At 45.2% G+C, this 15,379-nt stretch overlaps 1 protein-coding gene across 2 annotated transcripts in view; it reads right to left on the bottom strand.

Moving 5' to 3' along the window:
• Nucleotides 1-6,878: 6,878 nt before the first annotated feature.
• WNT8B (Wnt family member 8B) overlaps nucleotides 6,879-15,379 on the bottom strand; it is a 69,027-nt gene continuing 60,526 nt past the window's right edge. For both annotated transcript variants that reach the window (XM_060694984.2, XM_034435701.2), the window contains exons 5-6: nucleotides 14,140-14,282; nucleotides 6,879-8,501 (exon numbers count right to left, since the gene is read on the bottom strand). In XM_060694984.2, coding sequence (XP_060550967.1) covers nucleotides 7,941-8,501; nucleotides 14,140-14,282 — 704 coding nt within the window. In that variant the 3' untranslated portion in view covers nucleotides 6,879-7,940. The remainder of the gene's footprint in view (nucleotides 8,502-14,139; nucleotides 14,283-15,379) is intronic.

The following is a 15,379-nucleotide window of genomic DNA, read 5'->3' as shown; positions in this document are numbered from 1 at the left end:
CATAGTTACTCTGTCTGCATGAAGAATGCCTAGCATTTGATACATACAGTTAGATAAATGATCTTGACGCCAACAAAACAGAGTAACAATGCTCCCCATTCAGGAATGGGGTTTTTACTTTTAATTTATTTATTCAGGAAATCACAGTAATATTCCTTAAAGGTAAAGGTAAAGGTTCCCCTCGCACATATGTGCTAGTTGTTCCCTACTCTAGGGGGCGGTGCTCATCTCTGTTTCAAAGCCGAAGAGCCAACGTTCTCCGAAGACATCTCTGTGGTCATGTGGCTGGCATGACTAAACGCCAAAGGCGCACGGAACGCTGTTACCTTCCCACCGAAGGTGGTCCCTATTTTTCTACTTGCATTTTTTACGTGCTTTCAAACTGCTAGGTTGGCAGAAGCTGGGACAAGTAATGGGAGCTCCTGCCATCACGCATCGCTAAGGATTTGAACCGCTAAACTCCCGACCTTTCGATCAACAAGCTCAGCATCTTAAGCACTGAGCCACCGCGTCCCTGTTATATTCCTAATATTTCTTAGGAAAGTATATAAAGACTACATGACTTTTTAAAGACTTTATACACACCTAGCCTGTCATGCATACCCATTTTGATGTGTCACTTCATTTAATAGCCCAGAATAATGTTTCACCATCTCAAAAAATTTAGAAATGGTCACTCCCAGCTGGCTAAAGCAACCCACTGCCAGCCTATACCACCTGGAAAACCAGTGAGCTTTGGCTGAATTTCAAGAGATTATTATGGATATCAAATCTGGAAAATAGACCCTTAGTACCTTGGCAGGCTACCTAGAAATACACATGGAGATTAATCTTGGGACATTATTCATTTCTCTATGTAGAAGTGGGGGGGGGAGTGTCTCCCAGGAATTCTGCCCCCTTTCTCTCTTGAGAAACAAAGATGAAGCCCAATGTAGGGTGAATTCATTGGCCACCTGTGACTGCCCCACTTCCTCCCTCCTTCCCTCCATCAAGGAGAATGCGGAGGCACGGCTCGGATACAGTGAGGTCTCTAGGCTAAATTAGTCCCATGGACCAAGACTTCCTGTCCTTCATCATTCTTATCCCGGATCTATTCTAAGGATGACTTCCCTTCCTACAAGTCCTGACCTTTGTGGTTATAGCCAGACCGTTCAGACACAATAGTCTCGACTGCAGGATGCTCAGGAGAAGCAAGAAAAATAAGGAAGCACAACCAGAAGTGGGCATGAAGATGCTTTCTTTGGCCATGGAATGTTGACCAGTTTTAAAAGAGAAAATGAAAAACCAGAAGAGATGGGGCAAAGCAGCAGAACCAGAAGTGGGTTTTACATAATTTTATCACAGATTCGCCGGGCGTCAAAAATGTTAGTGTATGCACTTCATTCGCACACGCAGCTTGCACACATGCGCGCAGCTTAGAAAACTTGGCTAAATACGACGGCATAGCACCGGGGCGAGGGGGGCAGGCTTTGCTGGGAAACCATTTTCTGTTGGACTGACGTTTTAAATTATTGTTGTTATTATTTATCCCAGAAGATCAAGAGGGGATTTGTGGGCTGCTTCTATCATATATTTTTTTCTTATTAATGTCTCTTCCGGTGAGTTTTATGATTTAAAAAAGGATTTGAACTTGGTTTATTTCAGGCTTGTTCTGCACTTTAACATCTACTATACTGACTTTTTAAAAAAGGACATGGAAATAATATAATGAAGCTTTGATTTCAGGCTCAAAATTGGAACTATACTATACAAACCAGAGGTGGGTTTCAGCAGGTTCTGACCAGTTCTGGAGAACCGGTAGCGGAAATTTTGAGTAGTTCGGAGAACCGGTAAATACCTCTTCTGACTGGCCCTGTCCCCATCTATTCTCTGCCTCCCGAGTCCCATCTGATCGGGAGGAAATGAGGATTTTGCAGTAGCCTTCCCCTGGAGTGGGGAGGGAATGGAGATTTTACAGTATCCTTCCCCGCCAAGCCATGCCATGCCCACCAAGCCACACCTACAGAACTGGTAGTAAAAAAACATTTGAAACCTACCACTGGCACAAACATCTTGCAGGTATAGGTGTTGGGTTCTAATTTAGCAGAATTCAGAAGCTCCCCATTTTCCTTCACCAGAGCATAACCTCGGTGGCTCTTCATATACTCAAGAGCCCTTCCCTTAAAACAGCATTTCCTGCTTTATATCCTTTGAGATGGGGTGAAGCAGATGTCCCTTGCAGAAGAGTCAATGGGCTATCAAGCAAACCTTTTCTGCTGCTCCTGATTTTCAGCCATTCAACAAGCAAAACAGAGAGAGGGAAGACAAAGTGATCCCTCTCCAGGCCAAAGCTGCATAGAGCAGGGGTCTCGAACCTTGGCAACTTTAAGCCTGGAGGACTTCAAGTCCCAGAATTCTGGAAGTTGAAGTCCTCCAGGCTTAAAGTTGCCAAGATTCAAGACCCCTGGCACAGTGGACCCAAGACTGGTCAAGTTATGTAATACTTGAGACAGAAATTTCTCTTCCTGCCTAGCATGACACAGCCATCGGCGACTCATTTGGCTCCTCTTGATTGAGTCTGCAAGTCTCAATTCCCCAGTCTCCCAACCAGAAGTAGTATTCAGCAGGTTCTGACCAGTTTTGGAGAACCGATAGCAGAAATTTTGAATAGTTCGGAGAACCGGTAAATACCACCTCTGACTGGCCCCGCCCCCATCTATTCTCTGCCTCCCGAGTCCCAGCTGATCAGGATTTGCAGTATTTGTAGAAATGGGGATTTTGCAGTAACCTTCTCCTGGAGTGGGGTGGGAATGGAGATTTTACAATATCCTTCCCCTGCCATGCCCACCAAGCCACACCCACCAAGACACGCCCACGGAACCGGTAGTATAGAATTTTGAATCTCACCACTGCTCCCAACCGCTCATTTTCTTTCCCTACCACCCTTTTTAAATAGGCTTGAATGAAAAACACAGAAGTAGAGGCATCTGCAGCCTATACGATAAAGAATAAATACTAATATATTCCTTTTATGTTCCCCTGTGCTCCTCCCACTGGAGGTCTTTCATGCCTGGACTTCAGAGGTGGAAAGGCTGAATATGGCAAATTTATCAGGTATCTTAATGTTTAGAAAAGAAGCACCACTTAACTTTCAATTTCTTTACTGGTTAAGTCCTATAAATTCTGTTTCTTATAACAGGCTTTAAAAACTGCCGTGCCTAATTTTTTTGGGGAAAATTAACCAGAAAAATGGAAATAGATAGTGCTCTAGATATTCCCATTAGCCAGAAAAATGGAAATAGATAGTGCTCTAGATATTCCTACAGAATATCTGAATCTACAGAATCTGTAGATATTCCTACAGAATATTTGGATCTACAGAAAATTCCCAATGTATCAAAACAAATTTGGGTAACTGATATACAGTACAGGTGGAGTGTGTAAAGATCTTTCATCCATGAATTATTTTATGACTCCAGCAAAGAAAATACAATTTACAAGACCAAATAATTATGGATTGACCCACAATTAACTGTGCAATAAAACTTCAAAGTGCTTAGTTTTTTTATATCTTAATTTTTCTATGCCATGGAAGACAGGAAGATTCTGTAAGTAGTATGCAGTGATTGAGAAAGAGGTTTTCATGATGAGGATTTCATTCTGAAACAATGAGATTGGAGATAGAACATCAATCTGGATGCCCAGTTTCCCAATATAAGGTTTGATGTAAGATTGGGGTTCAACATAGAGAGTGAGACTCTATGCCCGTGATGGCGAACCTATGGCACGCATGCCAGAAGTGGCATGCAGAGCTCTCTCTGTGGGCATGCAACTGCTCTTCTGGTTTCCAGCACACGCATGCACGCCAACCAGCTGATCTTCGTGCGTGCCGGAGCTCTGGAAACCCAAAGATCAGCTGCCCGGTCTTTGAGTTTACACATGCGTGCCGGTTTGGGCATTCGGTGCCAAAAGGTTCGCCATCACTGCTCTATGCTGCTTACAAGCCGGTATAGATGTCGGCAGTGATCCATAAACAGCACTTAAATGAGATAAGTACCTACAAGGTCCAACTCAAATATGGTGATAGTTCACAGCTTTTAAATCAACATCACACTATTGTTTACAATACTTGGCTCTCAGATCCATGACTGCAAAGTATAGTCTTCATATTTGTATTTATAGCGTAACGCTAGGAACATTGTTCCTTGAAGAAGCCCAGAATTAGCTGAGAATTCTCGAGAGAATCCAGGCTCATGATGCTCAAGGTATCCTGAAGAAGCATGAGAGAGTGAGTCATGGGATCGCTAAATCAGAATATTTGAGACAGCAGCTGATTAAGAAGGTCAAATGGCACCTTGACATTTTCCAGCTAGAGTCTCTAAAACCCTTATTTACACTGCACTGCACTGTTGATGATCAAAGAGAAGCCCTCCTAAAGCATAGAATCTCTGTCAGAAAGGGAGAATTTTTCAAGTAAAATTCTTGGAGTTCTTATCACAAGAATTCACACCAAATATTAGCTAAACATTGAAAATCGCATCATGTTTTGCCATCCATTTGGGTGGGATTCTTCTGCTCAGCCAATCTCCCCTCTGTTATTTTATCTATTTGGCAAATGTCCTGTTAGTTTTCCCCTCGTTCTCATTCTTTCATCATTTTCCAGTGACTTGAAGCAAAGCATTTTAAGCGAGGCTTCTGGTAGTCTCAACACAATCTCAGTAATGTAGTAAAGGTAAAGGTTCCCCTCACACATACGTGTTAGTCATTCCTGACTCTAGGGGGCGGTGCTCATCTCCATTTCAAAGCCGAAGAGCCAGCGCTGTCCGAAGACATCTCCGTGGTCATGTGGCCGGCATGACTCAATGCCAAAGGCGCACGGAGTGCTGTTACCTTCCCACCAAAGGTGGTCCTTATTTTTCTACTTGCATTTTTTATGTGCTTTTGAACTGCTAGGTTGGCAGAAGCTGGGGCAAGTAACAGGAGCTCACCCCGCTACACGGCACTAGGGATTCGAACCGCTGAACTGCCGACCTTTCGATCGACAAGCTCAGTGTCTTAGCCACTGAGCCACCGCATCCCCACAGTAATGTAGTATCTTCCTCTAATTGTGATATCGTTTGGGGCAGCCCTCGTCACACAAGTTTGTCGCGTCTTTTTGCAAACGGATCAGAATCAATAATGTGCATCTACTAATAGTTAGCAACATGGGGGGTGGGGGCATCGTTGCCTTGCAAGATAATGAGTGTGTTCTCCCACTCCACGCTCAGCCTCCTTTCATTAAGGTGTACAAAAGGGGCAGAGTCTGGATCATGATACTGCAGCTGCCTTCTAGCAGATGTTCACCTCACTCATCCTCCGCCACAGATGCTACTGGTAGTAAGCAAAAGTCAGAGGATCAAATATAGTTACTGCTTCTTTGAAAGCAGCTTCTGTCTTTCAATGACAGAAGATGCTTTCGTGCAATGTATGTATCTAATCTGGTTCTTGAATACTGAGCTGACACAAAATTTGAAAGATAAAGTGGCCATATGAGGCTGGATTCATTGAAGCTAAGCCGTGAAACAATTTCACCAAAGATGATTTTGGCCAATTTAGCAGCTGTGTGAATCATTTGCTAGGTTTTTTTAACTAAATCTGGTTATGCATGTTGTGTGAACTCAACCAAATGGAATCTGAGGATAGTGTTTGTTCCTCTCCAAATATTCTCTGTAAAGAGGTGGATGGATGGAAGGAAGGAAGGAAGGAGAGAGGGAAGGAGGGAGGGAGGGAGGGAGGTTCAAAGACTTGGAAGCAGTGGTGGGTTTCTACTGGTTCGCCCCAGTTCGCGTGAACCGGTAGTGGCGGCGGTGGGGGGGAGGCTCCAACCACCCTCCCAGACATCATCACGGACACTCTGCACATGTGCAGAAGTGCCGCGTGCTCGCTTCACGCGTGCACACTACAGGTTCCGAACCGGTAGCGAAGGTAAGAGGAACCCACTTCTGCTTGGAAGGATTACAAATAGAAGACATAGTTGTCTGTCTTAAATTCGATAACTATTGGAGCTATTAAATGAGCAAAAATGTGTAACAAATTTCAACCCATCACATGGAAAGGTTCTGAATAGATTTTGTCTAAAATTAGGAAACAGTATGTCCCCTCACGAACATTTTTTCTACTAAAATTATGTCAAATTTTCCTTAAAATTATATTCCATTTTGGCAGCCTTTTCCTTCCTACCATGGGCTAGTTGGCGTATTACTTATAAATAGGATCATTTCATAATTCAGCAACACTTTTTCTCCTCAGGAGCCTCTTAACCCAGTCAGGTATCCCAAATGAAAATTATTTAATTCGCTCTAGCCCAGGGGTGTCAAACTCAAGGCCCGGGGGGGCCAGATACGGCCCGCGAGGTGCTTAGATCTGGCCCGTGGGCCTGCCCTGGAAACAGCAAAGGATCGGCCCACGGTGCCTTTACCAGTGAACACGGAGCTTGGGAGGGCCACGTGCGGCTCACCCAAGCTCTGTTTTCAGCCATGACGGCCTCCTGCTGCCCTCTGCTAATAAAAATGGAGCTCAGGGAGGCTGCACACGGCCCACCGGGGCTCCATTTTTGGCCATGACAGCCTCCTTCATCCCTCTGCCAGTGAAAACGAGGCCTGGGATGGCCACATGCAGCCTCCCTGAGCTCCGTTTTTGCTGGCAGAGGGCTGCAGGAGACCGTCGCGGCCAAAAACGGAGCCTTGATGAGTGACGTTGAGCTGGCCACACCCCCGGCCACCACCATCCACCGCCCACCCACCCCAAGGTCAAACACAACCCTGATGCGGCCCTCAATGAAATCAAGCTTGACACCCCTGCTCCAGCCTTAATTTGCTCTCTCAATGATAGGGGTAAGATGCCAAAACAAAGCTCCAAAATGGAAGAAGGAAAACTATATTAAAGTAACAGGTTTGGATTTGCAGATCTGAGAATGTTCCTGATTGTGAGCGCATGACACATGGCATTCAAGTCCAGCAGGAAGCATCAAAACAGACTGTCCTTGAGAGGATACCCCAGGATACATGGCTGGATTTCCTTTCTGTAAACAAGGGCTGTTGTTGAGAGTCACTACTTTGCATGTGGGCCTTTTCAAACCTGGTCAACAAATCTGCAAGGTGGAAAATTGATATTTTAGTTAACACAGAAAGTCTTTGAAAATATATTACTCTAGGGTTTTGTTGTGTTTTTAATTCTTCTTTTCAGTCACTGTCCAATTGTTGGAGACTTCCTTGGCAAGGCTTTTCAGAAGTGGTTTGCTCCTTCCTAGGGGTTGAAAGAGAGAAAGTCACCCAAGATCATCTGTTGGGTGACAAGATCATCAATTGTTGGCTTTGTGTCTAAGGCAAGACTAGAATTCATGGTATCTTGGTTTCTAGCATGATGTCTTCATACCACTAGACCAAACTGGCTTTCCAAGTTTACTTAGCTGTCAACGGAACTCAAGAATCCCTGCCAACAATTCAAAAAATACTTCTTCAATATGGTGGTTTAATTCTAGCTGATTCAATCAGCTTTCAGAAGTCTATTTTCAGACAAGGTGGGTTGGTTGGTTTTTTATTTTTGTTCAGTCCATTTGCATATTTTGGGAACGGCAAAATGCTTGTGGACTTCATTTTGATACTTGCCTTCAAGCTGCCACAGAGTCTGCAAGGAGAGGAAATGTCTACATTCCCTCCCGACAGAATCAGAGGCTAAATCCTTTCAGATCCTCACTTTGGCTTTGAAGCCAAACTCATTCCATAAGAGTCTTATCAGCTTGGGACTATCTCGGTTCATCTTTCCTGGAACATCTTGCAAGCTTCTTCCAGTGGGTTCTCCGAAGTGGGGTTAAAGACTAGATAGGCGAAGGCTTCCTTTTTCATAGATAGATCTAAATATGGAAAACAAAGTAGAAGTGAAATATGAGACGTTATGAAAGAGCAAAGGATGATGAGTTGACTCTAAGGCTGCTTCCTCCTGAGCTTGCGTGAGGGCAGGTTGCCCCCATGCTGCTCTCCCTTCTCCTTGCGGACGCAGTGATACTTGGTGACACGTTTGCGACACTGCTCACAACGAACTGCGCAACACCAGTGGAATTTGCAGTTGCAGCTCGACACCATCTCTGCTCGCTGTTCCTCCACAGCCAACCCACAGTCTCCACACAGGCGCTGGCAGCTCCGTTTCTCCCACTTACTCAGGGCCTTGCCTCTCTTCAGACACTCCCGGCCTTCCGTACCCAAGAGGCCCAAAGTCTTGTTCTCCAAGCAGTAGTCAGGAGAGTCTTCCAAGTGGACAAGCTCCTTTTTGGAGATTGAGCTGAAGGTTTCCACGATGGCGCCTCGGCTTGCAGCGCTATTGGCAACCCCTTTCAGTATGTCTACTTTCAGTCCTTTGTGGTATTTCTCCTTCAGGTATGTCCCCACTTCTCGAAATTCGGGGAGTTGCAGCCAGCAGGTCTGGGTGGTGCAGCTGCCTGAAACCCCATGACACTTGCAGGTTCTCTTCATAGTTCCTTTCACTGCCTAGAGAGTAAGGCAACAACAGAGTAGAGGTCACTCAACAAAACTAAGGAACAAGAATGTACCTACTATATTTTTCGGAGTATAAGACGCTCCGGACTATAAGATGCACTACCTTTTTTGGTGAGGAAAACAAGAAAAAGAAATCTGCCAGCAATTTTGCCTCATTGCAGCAAACAGCAAACAGCCTGCTTTACTTTCATTTTTGTTTTCAGCATAGCTTGATTAGCACAAGAAAAAAAAATCTGCTTCCAGCAATTTACCTCCTTGCAGCAAACAGCTGAGGCCCGCGCAGCAATAGGCAATGGCAATCCCTGCAGCCTGAAACAGCTGAGAGTTGGGAGGCTGATCCAACGGACAATCAACTTGTGCTAATTAGGCTGTGCTGAAACTAAAATGGGCTGTTCGTTTTTGCTGCTTGCTGCAAGGAGGTAAATTGCTGGGAGGCAGAAGCCAAAGGGTGAGGGCCAGTGGATGGGCAGGGTTACATTTGGTGTATAAAATGCACCCAAATTTTCACTCCTTTTTAGGGGGGGGGGAAAGATGCGTCTTATACTCCAAAAAATACGGTATTTTGATTCAATGTGGAGAATTAATTGAGATTTTGCCTAAAATCCATCTTAACATCTGGCTACAAAAATGCTTTGCAATTCCTATACAATGCTACGAGTAACTTGCTTGCTTTCTCCAGATTAAAATCACGAAAGGCTAAATGCAGTGATTAGTTTTCAAAGCTATTATTTGGATTAACCAAGTATTTATTTATTCCTTCGTATCACATTAACTCTAGAAAAAAAATCAGTTTGATGGTAGGAAGTGGTAGTCATGCTAGTTATTACAAATGGTATTTTACTACCCTGTTTCCCCGAAAATAAGACATCCCCTGATAATAAGCCCAATTGGGCTTTTGAGCACTAAAATAAGCACCTTCCCCCAAAAAAGCCCTCTCCAAAAATATTTAACCACATGCGCAGCTGGTCCCCACCATTTCTTCTAATTAAGGTTAGGGAGACAGACTGACTGGTGGTATACAGTTTGAAAACTGCATGACGAATGGAGCATAAATCATGGCCATGGAAAAATGGAACCAGCAAAATGAGGACCAGGCTCATACTGGAATTGCCTGGCCCTACTGTATATAACAAATAAAGGCTTGAGCTGTAGAAGTGGTCCATTAGCCATATCAAATAGTTTGTTTCTCAAGTCTTCTTCCCTTCTGAGTGAGCTTCAGCCCTTCCACACTACCCAGTTCATCTGTAAGCTATGTTACTAGGAAGTAGATTTTGTTGGATAATTCTGTTTCATTTTATTTCTTTAAAAAAGTCATTTTCTGAACGTCTATTTTATATTCCCTATATTGGAGCCTATTTCTTGCACATTTGAAGATATTTCAATCGTTGATAAATTAGTTGAGCAAGAAGCAGCACCTGCACATACCAGTGAGGGTGGTGGTGGTGGGTGGAGGATGGAGGATGGAGAAACAAGAGGTCAAAGGAGACCTGGGCACGGTTTCAGGTGGAAAGAGTACCTGCCACTCCTTTCTCCAGCATGCTTCCCAAAGCAGCAGGGCAACTGCTATAACTCTGGTTAGCCAGGCAACAGCCCATCCCAGGGCTCCATCCTGCTCTGGGTTCCCCAGGCCCGCTGGCAGAACCAGGTCTTCAGCGCCTTTTGGAAGAGAATTAGGGTGGGGGCCATTCTAAACTCTGGAGTTCTAGTCCTGCCTTAGGCATGAGAGCTGGCTGGGTGATTTGAGTTAGTCATTCAGTCTCAGGTGAATCCAGCTCAAAAGGTTGTTGTTGTGGAGAAAGGAGGAGCAGTAAGGACATCGGGCTTGGGTGACAAGCTGGTTAGTCAATTCCTGTCATAACCAAAAGATCCGTGGTGGTATTCAGCCGGTTCTATCCAGTTCGGGAGAACCGGTAGCGGTGGCTGCGGGAGGCTCCACCCACGTCCTGTTTTTGATGCTCTGTGCATGCGTGGAAGGCCCTACGCGTGCGCTCACATCTGCGAACCAGTAGCGAAGGTAAGTGAATACCATCCCTACAAAGGATCCACACTCAGGAGACACTTGTAGGAAAATGCTAGAAAGAAAAAAGATGCACTTTTTGCCCTAGTTCCACCTGTTATTTGGGTCAAAGTGTCTACCGTATTTCTCAAATTCATAGTATTTTTGTTTTTCCACACTATGAAAAGCAGAATGTGCTAATAAAACAATTCGTATAGCTGAATTATATCATTTTATAAAACATTCTATTATTCTTATAAAAAAGAAAAGGTAAGAAGATGAAAAAGCATAAATATATAACTTATGCCACAAAAAAAGATACACCACTTGTAAGATACCTATTGTAGATAAGATACGCAATTCGTGTTCTAGGGCTGACCCAACCAAAACTGAACTGTTTTTATCTATTGTTGCTTCTAAGTACTAGTACGCAATTTTAAAAAATATCCATGAATCTTCATGTGTAAATATGATTTTTGAACATTTGTTCTCCAAAACGCTAAATATATTTCTGTTCAGGAAATATGAAACATATTACTTCACTCCTGGACTAATATGATACATAGTCTTACAAGCAACTGGCCCTTTCAGGGCAACCGTAATTAAAAGTGGGATTCAGCCAGTTCTGTCCGGTTCGGGCAACTGCGGGAGGCTCCACCCAACCACCCAGACGTATTGTGCGAGCACTGCACATGCACGCGTTCACATTTGCGAACTGGTAGGGAAGGTAAGTGGTTCCCTCTGACCATAATGCTGATGCAACCCTCAATGAAATTGAGTTTGACACTCCTGACTTATAGGAGATCAATGCATGCAAGGAGGCAAACTGCTCTGAAGAATTGTGCATTGCAAGCAAAATAACGTAAGAGCATTAAGTTGCAAGTTGGAAGGAAGAACCATTTCATGCAGTGATGGGTTTCAAATTTTTTTACTACCGGTTCTGTGGGTGTGGCTTGGTGGGCGTGACATGGCTTGGTGGGCGTGGCTTGGTGGGCACGGCAGGTGAAGGATACTGTAAAATCTCCATTCCCACCCCACTCCAGGGGAAGGGTACTGCAAAATCCCCATTTCCTCCTGATCAGCTGGGACTTGGGAGGCAGAGAATAAATGGGGGCGGGACCAGTCACAATTTTTACTACTGGTTCTCCGAACTACTCAAAATTTCCACTACCTGTTCTCCAGAACTGGCCAGAACCTGCTACAACCCACCTCTGATTTCATGATAATTAATGACAGGATCAGCCCCGTGGCAAAGAAAGAGAGGAAAGCAGAAAGTTGTCAGGAAGAGAAAAAAGAAAGGACTCCTCCTGTACAAGGTATTTGGGAAATCTGGTTCCAGCTCCAAGCATTGCAAAAATTCAGATACTGATTGACTTTCCCAGTATGTGACCCAGAACTTCCTAAGAAAAAAGATTTCTCACACCACTCCTGCTGTTGTGGCTCCGTTACCTGAGCCTGTGTCATCGGCAGGAGAGGACTCCGAGAGTGAAGGAGAGGAGTTGGCAAGGCCTCCCACTCCAGGACCCTCCTCTCTGGCAATGCCTTGGGTGTCCGCCGAAGGGCAAGAGATAGGGCCGGGGCCAAGCACGTCCACGCAGCCATAGGTGGACAGTGATGAGGGTAATGAGTCTTGGCTGGATCCTCGGCAGCGTCGCAGAGATAAGCGCGCACAACAGAAGAAAAGGCATGCCAGAGATTAGGCTGAATCACTGGACCACACCCCACAGGGTATAAAAGGGGGTGAGGTGGCCATTCAGACTCTGTGACAGACAAAACTAACTACTACCGAGTCACATTGCATCTTTGGAAACAACATTATCGGCCTTGGATTTATTTTACGAACTGGACAATTCTTGACTGTGGGTATTTTGTTTATTGAGTAAAAGTTCTTGGCAAGCAGCTACTGGGTTGCTGCCAAGCGTCTTATCAGAAGAATTGGTTGTCTGCCAGTTTATTTAACCCCTGGCTGTCTGTTTGTGTGCGTGTGTGGGACGGGGACAGAACACCTGCATTAGAATGAGTAATGCCCCCTTCGTGATTGGCAGAGCTGGAAATCATACCACAATCGGCATAGCCAAAGAATTTCCAAAGCCAAGAATCAGTCAACTTGCCCAACTCTACACTGTAGCATTACAAGTATGTTGGTTTTCTGCCCAAATGGACATTCAGAATAAACATTGGAGCTGTCAGCTTTACAAAGTACACCAGACAGGAAGAGTGAAACAGATAAGTTAAAACTATTTTATTGTAAAACCATGTTAGCAGAACATTGCAAGTTTGAAAGTACAATTCTGCGGTTGTCATCTTTATAGACTGATAATTTAGGGAGGGTCTGTTCTGTTCTGAGCCTCTTTGCTCCAACCACTCTACAGCTGGGGGCTCTGCTGTCTCTTATCTGACTGTTCCCTAGACCAGGGGTCTCCAACGTTTCGCACCTCAGGGATCACTAAATTCATAATTTTAAATCCCATGGACCACTAATATGATCTGCCTAATAACCGGCTGGGTGGGCATGGCTAGTTGGTCATGTGACTGAGTGGGCGTGGCCAGGGCCGGATTTAGATGCAAAGAGGCCCTAGGCTATTCCACTTATGAGGCCCTTTCACCTATAGTGAAAGTGTAATTTTAATTTTGCTAACAATTTGAATGTAGGGAATGTAGGCCCCTCTTGATCTTGAGGCCCTAGGCTGAAGCCTAGTTAGCCTATAGGAAAATCCGGCCCTGGGCGTGGCCAACTCAATGTCACTCACATCGAGGGGCACCTCGCCAGCCTCTATTCACCCCTCCCCTCCCAGTCACTCCTCGCCTCCCCACCTGGGCTCCTTAGGGCCCCAACAGAAAGCAGTTGTTGGAGCTAAGCAGCCACCATGAGAAAGAGTTGGCAAAACAGCTCAGTTCAAATTGGATCTGACCGAGAAGGAGGCTCAGCAGAAGCACCTCACTGAGGACTAGGAGCATAGGCTTTCCAAGCAGAGGGAAGACCTGCGGGAGTGCAAGGCCAGGTACAGGCGCCTGGAGGCTCAGTGGGCTGAGATGGTCAGCCAGTTTCAGGCCATGATGTAGTCCCATTGGAACAAGGTCCTCCAGCTCTTCACCACCAGCGGCGCTTCCCTCCAGCCTTCGCCCAAAGCCCTGCACCAGGAGGCCGAAGCAGACCCCAAGTTGGAATTTCTGTCCCCCTCCGACCCACACAAAAAGACCCTAAAGGGGGAGAGACTCTCTGCAGCAACACAAACGTTCATTGCATGTATCTGGCCCAGGGGCCATAATTCGAAGACCCCTGATTTAGTGCAATATAAAAAATGCAAATAATTTTTCTGCGGACCACCAAAACGTTCTTGTGGACCACCAGTGGTACACAGACCACCAGTTGGTGACCTCTGCCCTAGGCAGCATCTCTTCTCTCTGTCTCCCAAGGACGTTCCCACATACAGGAGCACCCCACTTTTTTTTTTTTTAGCTTTTTCTTCATCCTTAGTAACTAAAATCCCCCCAATAACACAGAATTGGTTGTTTCAGCTGCCAAATGCTTCATTAAAAATTGACACATAGCAAACATCTGAAGACTCTGACCCCCCACCCCCTTTCTATTCCTGACATTTGTCTCCTTGCAGTATATGGAAATGAGATTACCTTTCGGCCAGCTTCATTGTTGTGCAGATTCATTGCTGCTCTGGCATCTTGCCCTGTTTCAAGGGCATCCACAAACTGCTTGGAAATGGCTTCCCCAAAACCCACATTGTCACTGCAGCCTCCCCATAGCCATCCTTGGCCTCCTGCAGAGACAAAACGGGTCACCAGGCTGTTAGATGGTGTAAGTAGGAAGTTAGCACCCACCCCTCTCCTAGGAAAATGAGATATTTTAGGAAATATTAAAAGGGCAGAATATTTTCCCTAAAAGGGAGGCAGAAACTCTCTCTCTCTCTCTCTCTCTCTCTCTCTCTCTCTCTCTCTCTCTCACACACACACACACACACACACACACACACACACACTCCACCTTTGTCAATGGGCCATTAAGGCCTGGCCCAGTCTATTCTACGTAAGAAAGATCTACCTCCTTCAGGCAGAGCCATAGTAGGAATTGCCCAAAGCCCTTTCATTACATCATCACCCAGCAAGAATCAACCAAGCCTGGGACTCAAAACACAACCTACAAAGTTACCCCTGCATGGCCCCATGGGAGTCTGACAACCAATCAGAACACAAGCTCAAATTCAAAGCCCATCACAAGGGATAAAACCCAGGCACTCTCAGCATCTCTGCCCATTTTTCTGCCCAGGATTTCAAGCCATGTGATCCTGTTCATCAATAAACCATCTTTCCAATCAGCCTCCGTGTTTCCAGCGTCTTCCTCCCCACTTGGAACTGAACCCAGATGGACATTTCTTCCAACAATGGGATCCATCAGTGGGCGGTGCTAAGAACAGCATCAGATCTGGCTGAAGCCCAGAGTTCAAGGCAGGGGATTCAGAATACATGTTCATCCTTCTGGACCCAAATCCCATCCGTTCCAAGTTTTGGCTTATCCTGAATTACTGTCCTGCTAAAAGTACCAAGTCACATGTAAGAAAAATAGGCAATGACTTCCTTTACACAAAATGTCACCGTAGGGTGGGGAATCATTGTGGCAAAGAGGCCTCCCCTTTCCCCCTCCCACAAAGTTTGGGATATTATTTTAAGTTTTAGTTATTTAGTTAGTGCAGCAATAAATTGGCAGCCTTTCACAGCATTCAAACTGGGGCGTGGCAGCTCTATATCAGTTCATTTCCTTTTTCTTCTTACGCAGGTCTCTGATCTTTTTCCATGTTTTAAGAACATCTCCTGATCTGAGCAACCATCTGATAACTTTATTGCCCTACATTGTGGAAAT

Source organism: Pantherophis guttatus, chromosome 6, assembly GCF_059756535.1.
Source record: "Pantherophis guttatus breed Tessera chromosome 6, ASM5975653v1, whole genome shotgun sequence".
Classification (NCBI taxonomy): domain Eukaryota; kingdom Metazoa; phylum Chordata; class Lepidosauria; order Squamata; family Colubridae; genus Pantherophis; species Pantherophis guttatus.
The sequence above is the reverse complement of the archived record's forward strand: the minus strand, read 5'-3'. Positions and strand labels throughout refer to the sequence as shown.